This window comes from Typopeltis vanoorti, chromosome 10 (assembly GCF_054136105.1).
Source record: "Typopeltis vanoorti isolate ZY-2024b chromosome 10, IOZ_Tvanoo_1.0, whole genome shotgun sequence".
Lineage (NCBI taxonomy): Eukaryota > Metazoa > Arthropoda > Arachnida > Uropygi > Thelyphonidae > Typopeltis > Typopeltis vanoorti.
This window is the reverse complement of record NC_143558.1, coordinates 124,890,348-124,903,377: the sequence shown is the minus strand read 5'-3', so window position 1 is coordinate 124,903,377 and position 13,030 is coordinate 124,890,348. Positions and strand designations below refer to the sequence as shown.

General features: G+C 33.9%; 1 protein-coding gene across 6 annotated transcripts in view; it reads right to left on the bottom strand.

The window, feature by feature from the left end:
* Ube4A (Ubiquitination factor E4A) overlaps window positions 1-13,030 on the bottom strand; it is a 346,330-nt gene that overhangs the window by 167,221 nt on the left and 166,079 nt on the right. For all 6 annotated transcript variants that reach the window (XM_090399157.1, XM_090399156.1, XM_090399154.1 and 3 more), the window contains 2 exons: window positions 12,599-12,716; window positions 4,490-4,705 (listed from right to left, as the gene is read on the bottom strand). In XM_090399157.1, the coding sequence (XP_090255283.1) occupies window positions 4,490-4,705; window positions 12,599-12,716 (334 nt within the window). The remainder of the gene's footprint in view (window positions 1-4,489; window positions 4,706-12,598; window positions 12,717-13,030) is intronic.

The window sequence follows — 13,030 nt, the reverse complement described above, 5'->3', positions numbered from 1 at the left end:
GTTCTCCTCAGCTTTCTGTTGATTGTAAGTTGCTGGCCACTGGAAAGTTGTTTGAACACTTTCTGACTGACTTCGGAGATGTTTACACTTCGAGCCTGCAAGCCTTTCTCATACATACAAGTTTCAATAACAATCTTTCTAATGCCGCCATGTACAGCTTCGGCGACAAAAACATTGCCTTTGTTTTTAACACTCTAACATATTCTTATTAAAGCAGTATATACAGTTAGCTTCAAAAGAGTTATTTACAAAAACATCTAATACAAACTATACCGAGACAAACAAAGTTTATTTTTTTACAATATTCACATGGGACTTAACCTAAGTAAAAAATCGATGTTTTATTTATTTATTCACCTTTATGTGACTTCTACCAAGAACATATAGAATATTTGTACCATGGGTGGACTAAAGATTTTTTTTCAATTTTCACCTCAGGTTTTCAATAAGTGGGATGGTGGAGTCACACTTGACAATGAAATTCATCACCCACCCAAAGATAATCACAAACATGCCCACAGTGGAATTAAAAACCCACAGCATGTTGGTCAGAGAGTGGATATGCTAACCACTCAGCCAACCAGGCGGCTGGCAAACATATATACAGGGTGTTCGGGATAAATTTGACATATTTATAATTAATTATATTTTTCCGTAAGTTACATGTATTAACACACACTTCTCTTCATTTAAAAGTTTGGACCCTTCTTCATTCATATACAAGATGTCAGAAAGGATGGATAGCTGGAACCCACCTGAATCATGGAAGAGAATAACTTGTATCATGATGATTCGTGCCCGCCATCAAAATAAGGATATTACGACTGCTGCCCAATGCTCCCTGAATACAGTAAAAACAATCAGGCATGAACTAGAGACTTGCAATGGTGACTACGAGGATGTAGCAAGAAGAAAGATCCCTAGCAGACGATCTGATTGCGTTCGTACAGCAGAATTCCTCGCAAATCTGCAGGAACAGGTGTTGAAGAACCCTGGCATTTGAATTCGGGCTTTGTTCGTGGAGTTGCTAACTGTAGTCAAGCCCTGGATAACAAGGGTAGCCAATGGTAGGCCGTATGTATGGCAGCAGGATTCGGCCCCTTGCCACACCTCTGGGAAAAGTCAAAAATGGTTGTCTGAAAATTTCTACGACTTCACCAGTCCAAATGTTTGGCCTCCAAACTCCCCAGACCTTAACCTCCATGGATTATTTTGTATGGGGCGCAGTTGAAAAAGACACCAATCGCACTTCCAGTAATACAAAAGCCCAGTTAATGGATAAAATTAAAACAGTTTTTGCGGCCCTTCCCAGGGAGACTGTAGCATCAGCTTGTTCGAGGTTCCGAAGCAGAATTGAAGCTGTGATCGATGCTAATGGTGGTTATTTTGAGTAAATCTTGTTGATAGTATTGTAATTAACTCCGCCTGTAATGTTTTTTTGTCAATTCATTAAATTTAATAGATACAAAGAAGATTTTCTTTTTCCTTACGAAACTGTCAAATTTATCCCGAACACCCTGTATATGTAGCATGGGATACACACACACACATTTAATAACTTTTTTATTTATTAATTATTTTTCTTCTTTTTTGTTCTTTGTTATAATGAAATACAGAACCTTGAAATTTTTCTTTATTAGTTAAGAAGAACCATGTCATGTAAACTGCCATTCATTTTTGGCTTCACAAAGATAGGCCTTTTCTATGGCATGTTCCATGATAGCTGTTAATGTTTCTGGCTGCAGCACTCTAATTTCTGTTGGATTGTCTGGGGTTTGTTGACATACACCTTTTCCTTCAGATATCCCCACAGGAGAACATTCATGCAGAAATTAAGGTGTTGCAGCCAGAAACATTAACTGTCATGGAACATGCCGTAGAAAGGACCCATCTTTGTGAAGCTAAAAATGGAAGGCATTTATGTGATGTGGTTTTTCTTAACTAATAAAAAAACCCTCCAGTTTTGGATTTCATTATAACAAAAAAAAATAAAAAATAAATAAATAATAATAAAAATAATTAAAAAATAAAAAGTTATTATATGTTTAAATCCCCTTCATGACTTATGGGCCACCCTGTATATATGAGATGGTTATTAAAATTACAAATATCATTCAGATTATTATACACAGGGAAAATCCTAAAAATGTAATTTTATCATTCTTTTTAAAATATATATGAAAATGAATTATTTTTCACTCATATGATTATTTGAAATAATATTAATCTGTGAAAGATTAAAAATAATTTTTGTGAACAAAAAAAATTTTAAGTACAGAAATGTGCTATTTATTGGCATTTTGAGTCAATTTGACATTGTATGGTCACTCCAGTATCCCAATAGGTTTTTGGAGTGAAGACCTCTGCTAGAAGTAGTAGGGATGCAGAATCCCTTTCCACACAGACACCCATGGCAAATTCGAACCTGCAGCCTCTTGGCTGTAGAGTGGATATAATACTTGGCCAACCAGGCCAACAATAAATGTGTCTTCTTATTATTTAGATTAAAAAAACAGCAATCCCTCAATTACTGCACCTAATGCGTTCTTTAAAACAGGCGCATTAATCGAAAATGCACTAATCGAATATAATAACCTATGGGAAAATGTATAATTTTTTCCTCAGATTTCTTTTTTGACCCTTAATTTTTTTAATAAAAAATTTATTTAAAAAAATTTTTTTTTTTTTTTAAATTAGGGTATGTCTCAGAGACTAGTTAAAGTAAAATCATAAAGCTGAAAGACAATAAAACATATTCAGAACATATTTTATTATTCTACTTCTTAACAAAGAATTGACCTAACGTAGTTTGGCAGGCATTTTGCTTTTTTTTTTCATACCACCAACGGTATGGCTCTATTGCCTCTTCTACTCTTCTGCAAATTTTACTGCTTCTCTCTTCATCAGGGTCAGCCTCTAAGTATTGCTGCTTAATAACTTCGATTGTACGAAAAATATTTTCAAATTGTTTCTGTGAAATCTCTTTTGGCTGACTATCAGTGGTTAAATTTTCCTCAGCTTCTTCGGGATCTTCCTGCTGTGCATCTAAATTCAGCAGGTCGGAATCACTCAATTCTTCAGAATGAGATTTAATGAACTCTTGGATGTTATCATTGAAAGGAAGAAAGAAAAGGACATATGAATTGGTCACCAACATGTGAAATCACATGCTTCATAGATAAAATTTCCCAACTGTCATATAAGCAAAATAGTTACCACTTTAAAAACTACAATGATCATAAAAGAGAAGTTAATTTTCCGACGTGTAATAATAAACAACTCATCCCAGAAGACGGATTGATTACCCTATTATCGGAATGGATTTTCCTTTTTGTGACATGCACAGAAGCGTCGAAGGGTCTCGAATCTGTGGGAGCACTATAGCAGACGACATAAATTTTGGCAGTAAAAAATTTGGAACATAATATACATAGTGTACATGGAAGTAGTGTAGTATGTCATTAAAAATAACTTTGTAAAATGTTTTAAATCGGTAACTAAATTATTTCATTCTGGTGAGTGATTTTTTAAAACGGTTAGCCATAAAAATGTATAGATAGAAAATTTTTTAAATCTGTAACATTTATGTTTAAGATTATATATAGGCACACTAATCTAATTTTAGAGGTGCACTAATCAAATTTGGGTATCGAAAAAAAATTATGCACTAATCGGGGGCACATTAATCGAGGAATTACTGTACTTTTACATTTACAACCAAGTTAACAATGAAAACAATTCATACCATATTTTAACTTCTCTAAATCCAGTATTATCAGGAAAACATGAATTACAAATAAAAGTTTTGAAATTTTGGAAAAGTAAAGAAAATAAAAAGAAAAAAGTTGAAAAAAAATGATGAAACATGCAGAACCTGTGGTGGTAGCTATCTCTAGTGGTCATTACTTTTACAATATAGATAATCTGTATAGAGTGAACATCTTTTTTTTAGTATATTTTTTAAAATTTAATCCTGGGGAAGCATATCCAAGACTCTGCAAAACCAGTGAATTTAATAAATTTATATAGTTTATATGGATAGAATAGCACCTCCGCAGTTCAGTCAGTATAGACGAATCGAACCCAGGTCTTTCCGACCTGGGTTCGATTCCTGTCGGTGATGTGAGGAACCTTTATCTGGTCTCTTCTGACGAAAGGTGAGTTAGCTGGTCTCATACGAAAGTAGGGAGTTTTTTAACCCAGAAACTCAGGTTTTTCATTCCCCAGAACAGGCAAATCGGCCTCGTGAACACATGTGTCTAGAGACATAGGACACTCCTGGAATAGGATTGATAGACCTATTCGGTGGGACTTACAGTTTCGAATTCATAATAGGCCACAAAGCCTAATACATTATCATAACAGGCCACTAGGCCTAATAAGTAAAGGAAGAAGATATGGACAGAATGATATTCTTAATATATAGATAATAACCACAGAAGCTTAGAGATGATATATTAAATAAAAATTGTTATATTTTAAGAATCACCTTTTATGTGAATGTTCCTTTCTTTAGCATTATTATCATCAGAGAACTGATCAACACAGTATACTGGATTTACTTTGAGTAGCATAGGAGAACAGGGTTCTGAAAATGGACTACAAAGTCGAAGTAATACTGCTCCTAAATTCAGCATAAATCCATCAGAAGCATGAACTGGACCAAACAGTTCAGGTAAGTGACTGTTCCATAATTTTCTACGACCTGAAATAAAGATAACCCGCATGAATTTCTTTTCTTCTTTTAACAAGTGAAATGATGTGCTAATTCAAAATTATTAATTAGGCTGATAAAATCTTCAGAACCATGATATAATGTTGTAAAATTTATAGAAAATATAAATAGAAATGTTTCAATATCTTGAAAGAATTTGTTTTAGCAGCCACAACACCAACACCATTATAATTAATTCATCCAACACCATTATAATTAATTCATCAACTGTAACTAACTATCAAAAAAAAAAAAAATCTCTGGTCAATGCGACTTTGATCAAGTCTTATTGGCAAGGCTGAAGGAAATTCATTGCAACAAATAATTCATACACAAGTTTGTTATAAGTGGATTCATGGGAATAATTCCTTCAACTATTCACAATGGTTCATGCTACTTCTCACCTCTTCTTGGAAATGATAGAATAAATGCACTAATATGAGCAGTAGTGTAAACAGTATTGGAAGGTTGGTATATATAAGGATTAATAGCGCATACAAAAGAAATTCTATGGTCTGAAAATCAGGCTCACCCTGTAGAGACATCTGGGGATGATTTTTATAAACATAAGGTTATCAGTTATTTATGGTAAAAAAGTTTTTAGACTGTTGTGCTTGCTACTACCAACAAGAGGACAAACAGCATACCCAAAATCAAGGCATTTTGGAAGAATGGTCTGGATTTTATGCATGTATTGCTTTCTTGGGAGGAGGGGACAGAATACTGAAGCCTACTCTTTCTCAGACCAACACACAAATTCAGTACAGCCAAGTGACTGGTAGTAAGTGCCTGTAATTGGCACACTTATTATTAAGTGTGTCAATTACCAGTTATTACAGGCAGCTACCACCAGTTACTGGTGGTAATTGCCTGTAATTGACAGAAAATTCAAACAAGTAGAAAGGTGTATGTGTTGGAAATACATGCTAGTTTATTAAATGGTATTGATTCACAACACAGACTAATAAGAAATTAATTAATATTTATTAACTTCTTTGTTGATGTTCTGCCGTTATTATATCCAGCATCTTCAGAGAATAAGAATAGTGTGCCAGAGTACACAAAATAACAACAAGTTGGTATAACAGTGGGACTACTTTAAAAAATTGGTAACAGGCAACACAAGGAGCTAAAGTCCTAATTGGAGCCTTCTATTGTTGGATAAGGAGAGAGAGAAAACAAGTATTAATTAGATCAGTGATTCTTAACCTTTTCGAAGTCACGGAACACTTTTGATTATAACAAAAATGCAGGGAACACCAAAAGCTTTAGGGTTATAAAACTAACAATAAAAATATGCATGGGCTTGCCTTTCATAAAAATGGAACTTATTTTAATGCGATACTTGAGCTTTTCGGCTTTTGCAGATTTCAGCAATATCAAGTCTAATATGTAATATAGCTACCTTCATCTCTTTGTCTATATTAAGAAGTCTTTCACGCTTTTTAGTTTTTATCTTGGTTAATATTGAGAACTGAGCTCACATAAATATGATGCTGAAAATTGTACCAAAATTTTCAGTGCCCTTGTGGAGAGAGCTGGGTATTCGGCTTGGACAAAAATCCAAAATTCCTCAAGAGCTATTTCAGAGAATTTCATTTTTAGAGTACGATCCGTTGACAAGGTAACTAATTGTTCTTCTTTTTGAAACGAAAATTCACAACTCGATATATTAACTGTGCCAAATGGATTTTGTATCCAGTCATAATTGTATGTATTTAAGGAAGGAAAATAACTTAAAATCTTTTCTTCGAGTATTGCTAAATGTTCTGTTATAATGGAAATAATTCCCTCAACATTTTTATTATGGAGAGAAGGAAACATATCTACTGTTTTTTTTTTTTTCTGATATGCTGTTTTTCCAAAGCGATACTTTTTTCTGAAAAACTAACAATTTATCAGTAGATGTCAAAATATTTTAATTTTCTCTTGGATGCTTATATTAACGCTATTTAAGTAATTAAAAATATCAGCTAAATATGCCATTTTAGCATACAAAATATCATTTTTAAGAATTTCACAAAAGCATCTGTACCCCCATTTTGAAAAAAGGCCAATAATTCATTCTTAAGTTCTAAAATTCAGAATAGTACTTTACCCCTGGATAACCATCTTATTTCAGTGTGCAAAAGCAAAGATTCATACTGGCTTCCATAGATATGCAAAGCTTTTTTAAAAAGCCGTGCTTTTAAAGGTCTTGACTTGAAGTAACTTACCATATTTACAACTTGGTCTAGTACAGGTTTTTAATATTGCCAGTAATGTTCTTCAAACTAGGGATTCTCTGTGCAAAAAACAGTGCATATATACAATATATTCTTGAAACACAGGACTTATAAAAGATATTTTGTTAGTTTAGAAATCAACGAGCATAACAGTCTTCAATTTTTAGGATCACAGTAGCGAATTACACTCAGAACTGTATCATGTGACATCTTTCACCGGCGGAACACTTGTAACCAGTTCACAGAACACAAGTGTTCCAGAGAACACTGGTTAAGAACCACTGAATTAGATCTTAGATGACTAAATGACTTTCCCCAGATTTTTGGTAAACTGATATAGCCACACTTGTTGATGTCTGGAGTATATTTTTAAAGCTGCTGCTGTTGATTCCCAAAACAATCTCTCTGCCTAATGACTTCTGTGTAGCACTTCTGTTTTCTTCTTCTTCTTCATCCTGTGTGAAAGGGGTATCAAGGCATGGTCTGCTGGACCTGACTTGCCATAACAATAGTGATGAATATATTTTTTATGTTCTCCAAGGTGGATGGTCAACAGTTCTACCCATTTGTCCATAGTAAGTCAGGTAACAAGAACAGGGCACGTCACATATTCGTGCATGCGATAAAAAAGAGTTTATCCTTAGGTGAACAGATGAGAGTTGCCAATTTGATATATGGCTTAAATATAGTGCATAGCCAATATTTATTAAACACCCTAGATATTTTTTCAGATGTGCCTTGAATGTATGGGATGGTAACAGTTTTGCTGTTATCTTATGTAATAGGCAATGGAGGGGATTTCTGGGGAACATTTAGTATTTTTTCTATTCTATGAGGGATTATAGCTATTGGCTAAGAAAGTGTTACGCCTCTAAGTGAGTTCAGTAGTAAGAGCATTGTCACTAAAACAGATAGCTCTGGCTCTGTGAGTTAGTGTTTTTAGAATACAATACTGTTGAGCTGGATGATGGTGTGAATTTTTGTGCAAATATCTCCCTGTATGTGTGGGTTTTCTATAAACAGAAAAAGATAATGAGCCATCAGAAAGCTGTCGTTAGTTTACTGTTCCATTGTGAAGTGGATTTTAGGGTGTTGGCCATTTAAATGCACTAAAAATGTATCCAATGTTTCTGGACCATGTGGCCAAATAGCAAACACATCAACAACATACTGAAGCCAAACCACTGGTTTGAGAGTGACTATATTCACAGCTGGTTTTTAAATGTTCCATGTAGAAATTAGTTCTTGTGCTCTGAAGATGCTGAAAATATCAGCTATAAGTTAATAAATATTAATTATTTTCTTATCATTCTGTGTTGTGAATCAAAATAATTAAATAAATTAGCATGCCAGAAAATTCTCATTTCACACACCAAAAAAAAAAAAACTGCCATGAATTACTATAACATTTATCGTGAAACTATAAATAAACCCCCCCCCTGCTATAATTAAAATTGAATAGTATTGATACCATTTTTCATTAAATAACTTATCTAGTCTAGCCATAAATAAAATACTGTTACAACTTGAGCAGCACATAAACTTTTAATCCATTAGTAAATCATTTACTACTTTCAGAAAATACAAACCACATATATAATGTCCATATAGCAGCACTTAATGTTCAAAATGTCTCCCTTTTGCCTTTATGCACATACAACTGAAGTCTGTGAGGCCATATGTCCATAGCAGCATGCACAGCATCCAACAGAAATGCAGCCACTGATCACTCCACATCCACCTTGCTGGAGTGTCATTTCTTGCAGAAGACTACTCTCAAGCTCCGACCACAATTTGAAGTCCAAAGGATTCAGACTGGGACTTCCAGAAGGCCAATCAGATGGTGATATGAGGCACATTTACCTCTGACCACTGTCGTGTGGTCCTCATCTTGTGTGCAGGGGCTGAGTCCTGTTGGAAGATCAACTGCCAACTGTGAAACAACATGTTGTTCAGGGGCCATACCACAGGTTCTGGCATGGTGTTGTGATACACTTTGTCAGAGGTTTTGACCTCTTTCTCACAGATATGTAACTTGGATATCCCTGATACATCATCCTCCATCAAACCATCACTAATACAGGGTGATGACTTCTCCAAATTCTGGGTGCTATGGCATGTGCTGTACAACGATCCAGGGTATACACGTGATCATTTTGGTAGTTAAATAACTCTCAGTGGTTAAAATCTTCTCATCAGTAGTTAAAATCTCATCTATGACAAGGATATCTCTGTGTCTGTTGTTCGCATACTGCCGGAGAAGTGACTTGGATTTTATCACCCTCTGCCACATAAGCTGTTTCTGTTTTAGGAAGTGTCCAGTAGAACAACAATAGGCTCTCACCCCAGGTCATTAGTTAGTGCATGTGATATTCTTCTCTGCAAAACTTCATCTCTCACAGCATCACTTTCTGCATTATCACAGGATTATGGCAGAGCCATGCCTTCACTGTCCTCACAAACTGTTGTATCCTAATGCAGCATGATCAACCTGTTCTTTGGCAGTCAGATACATTTACTGTGTTGTTATAATGGTTAATAGTCCAGTACACAAACATTCTACTGATCATGAGTGTTTTTAGCATGCTGAAAATAACAGGTGGCTGCATTCCAACCTTTGAAGTGTTATTAGAGCTATACAGTTCTCGTAATCTCTCCACTGAATGTTGACCCATACAGCTAGACAATTCTCTCTCTCTACTGATAAACACACAAATGTTGGCTGCACACAGCGCCATAAATGGAACTGGGCTTGTGCAATTCCGTAGGCAGTGGCGGGGTGTGGATCTTGTAACAGTATTTATCGCAAGATTATATTTTCTCTAATAACTCAGAACCACCTTTAAATCTTTATTATTGTATATTCATTCCTAAGAATCAAAAGTCAAGTGGTTTTGCTAACAAGTAGCCTTGCCTAGAAAAGAGATCTAGATTGAAATGCCATCATTTAAGTTAGAGATTAACTTAAATAAATAATGTTACACTTTAGAAGGAAAAACCTCCCTTGGTGGGGGAGGGTTTTCCTTCCAAAATTTTAACCTTTTCCTCTGATCAAACATGCTTGACAGAAAATACAAGATTCTGATATAGCAAACCAGTTATGAACACATCATCTCTTTACATCTTTTCATGAGGTCCACAAATGTAAGGCAAAAAAAAAAAAAAAGAAAACATGATGATGGTATTGATATTTAAAAAATGAATTTTAAGTTTGACATTCCAAGGAGGATGTCAAAACACATTCTCCTTGGGATTCTGACAAATTTTTGCATTTTTGAAGTTTCACCATCACTTCAGAACAACAAATACTGTGGGATAAGAGTGAAACTAATAAAAGGAGTTGGTAAAAAGGCTTTTCTTATATTCTCTCTGAAAGACTGTGTATAAAGCTCTTATAAAATTATATGATAATACATTTACATATACAATAACTAGCAATAGAACAAAAACAAAAGAAGTTCAGAATTCAGCAGCGAGAAACACCATTTAATATAGAGAAAAAACAATTATGTGCAAATTATAGCATGTTACATTAATAATGTAAACATGCATAGCATAACAAAAGTACAGGTAAAAATATAATAAACATGTTTCTTTCAAGTTCTCTTTAAATTCTTATTTATTTAAATTAAATTATATTATATTATTAATATAGTAATAATACTATATTAATTACTATATTATATTACTATTATAGTAATATAAATCTAGGAATATAAATTTTTTATCATAAATAAATTTATCATAAATGCATTATAAGAATATAAATATTCTTGTAATGTATTCATTAATGATGAGTCTGCTTCTTTCAAAATCACGGCTGTTAATCTTTTCTAAGTCTAATAGCCACAATAATTTGCTCAAAGGCTTTCCCAAAAGTAATTTCTATTTTTGATACTCTGAGCCTGATAAATGCTTAGTGAATTCTTAATTCACTAACCCCATCCCCAATAAAAATAAAAAATAATAAAATAAAATAAAAGATGGACTGTTGTTACCTTTTAATGTCTTCATATTTTTCTTATGATAATATTTATTGCATGATCATTTCATATTATATTTTTCACTCAAATTTTATGTATAATCATTAATTTATGTTGTATTATAGTTTCACATGCCTTTAACATATATCATAAAATAGTATTCATTATAACCCCCCCCCCCCTCCTTTTTTGTAATGAAATTCATGAGTCTGACAAGTGCTACAGAAGTTGCCAGCTGGGTTGGCAAAGTGGATAGCATACCAGTACTCCACCCAAGAGGTTGTGGGTTTAAATCTCACTTTGGCCAAAGAACTATCATGCTCTAGATGAGCATGATAGTGCTTTGAGTTTATAGGGCTTGTCTTGATTGCAAAAATAAATAAATAAATAAATAAATATGTGCTGCAGAGAAGTGTTTTATACCTGTAAGGTTAGCTTCAGTTTCCAGCGATGGCCTCTTGTTCTACGCTCCCCCCCCCCTCTCTTATTCTATGAAAAATCTCTTTCATGTCAACCTGATAACAACTCCTAACTAGCTTATACATCTCAATCATATCCTACCTCTTCTTCCTATTCACGAGGCTTTGCAATTTACATTCTCTCAATCTATCCTTGTACTCCACATTTCAAAGAACACTGACTATGTTTGTGAATCTTCTCTGGACCATTTCCAACATATCCTCGTCACATGAAAACCCGGTGACCAAATCTGTGCACAATAATCCATATGAGGCCTGATCAAGGCCTTATATGGATTATATGTACTTTGCATCCCATCGTTGCTTACCAAATCTGAAAATGTTACACTTTGCAACATTGAATTGACAGTTCCACTTACCTGCTTATTCATGCAATCTATTCAAGTCCTCCTGCAAGGTCATAACATCTGCTTGACTGTATTTCTCTCCCTAATTTTGCATCATCTGCAAACAGCTGCATATCACTAGCTAAACCTTCCATTATCATTAATATATAAATTGAACAACAGAGGTCCCAAAACTGACCCCTGCTGTACACTACAGCAGGGGTCAGTTTGATATCTATCTGACAGCCAGTCACTGATCCAACTCAGAAGTCTGTTATCCAATCCCATCTGTTTAAATTTATTTAATAGTCTGTCATGTCAGAGCTTTCAAAAGCTTTTGTAAAATCCAAGTACACCACTTTATATGCATCTCCCCTGTCCAAGGTATTTGTAACCTTGTTATAGTACATAAGTAAGTTAAGCTTATTATTTAGCCAATATATAAATAATATGCATTTTGTGCCAAGCTAAAACAACCCAAGTATTGTTTTATTTTTACATGAAAATAATTTCAGAGAATGTGATAGCTCTAGGTATGTGATAGCTGTTGACAAAAGTCAACAGCTTCCAAATAGCTTCTCATATCAAAAGTATATGAAACTGGCTCACAAGGATTTACTATCAAGTGACATAACAAATAGCAAATCAGAAATCTTTTGAGGCACATAAAGGTTTCTTGCCTTACCATCTCACTGTGTGGTGACCAAATTGTTTTTATGGTTTTGAAAACCAACAAATATGCAATATTTAATGAGTAATAATACTGACGACATTTACTTTGATATACTTTTGATTTCCAGAAATACATTAATAAAATAAATGGTAATTGATAGTGATGAACTTAAAGAAACTTAAAAAAAATAGTACCTACCACTGTTTGCTTCAAGACAATGCCCTAGCCAATTTAGCAAAAGGTGTTTAGTGTCTACAGACTGACGAAGGATTATGCGAAATATATGATACATTTTAGTCACCAAAGCATCAAGAGGCTACAAAAAAGTGATGATTATGAATGTAATTTGTTTCTAATATATAAACGAACTTACTTAAATAAAAATACAAGAATTCAATAAGAATGTTTAAAGGAAGAAACAAACATTTAGAAATAATAAATTGACTAAATTTAATTAAATTATCAAGCCAATACTTTGCTTCAGTTACAAAACTTTCAACTGCATAAACTGGAAACAGACATGAAAAGTAATGTTTAAGTCTGTTTTTACCCAACATCTTAATTAATTAATAAGTCAACTTTATAATAATAAGCAAACTGCATTAAGAATTGACAACATGCTATCAGATC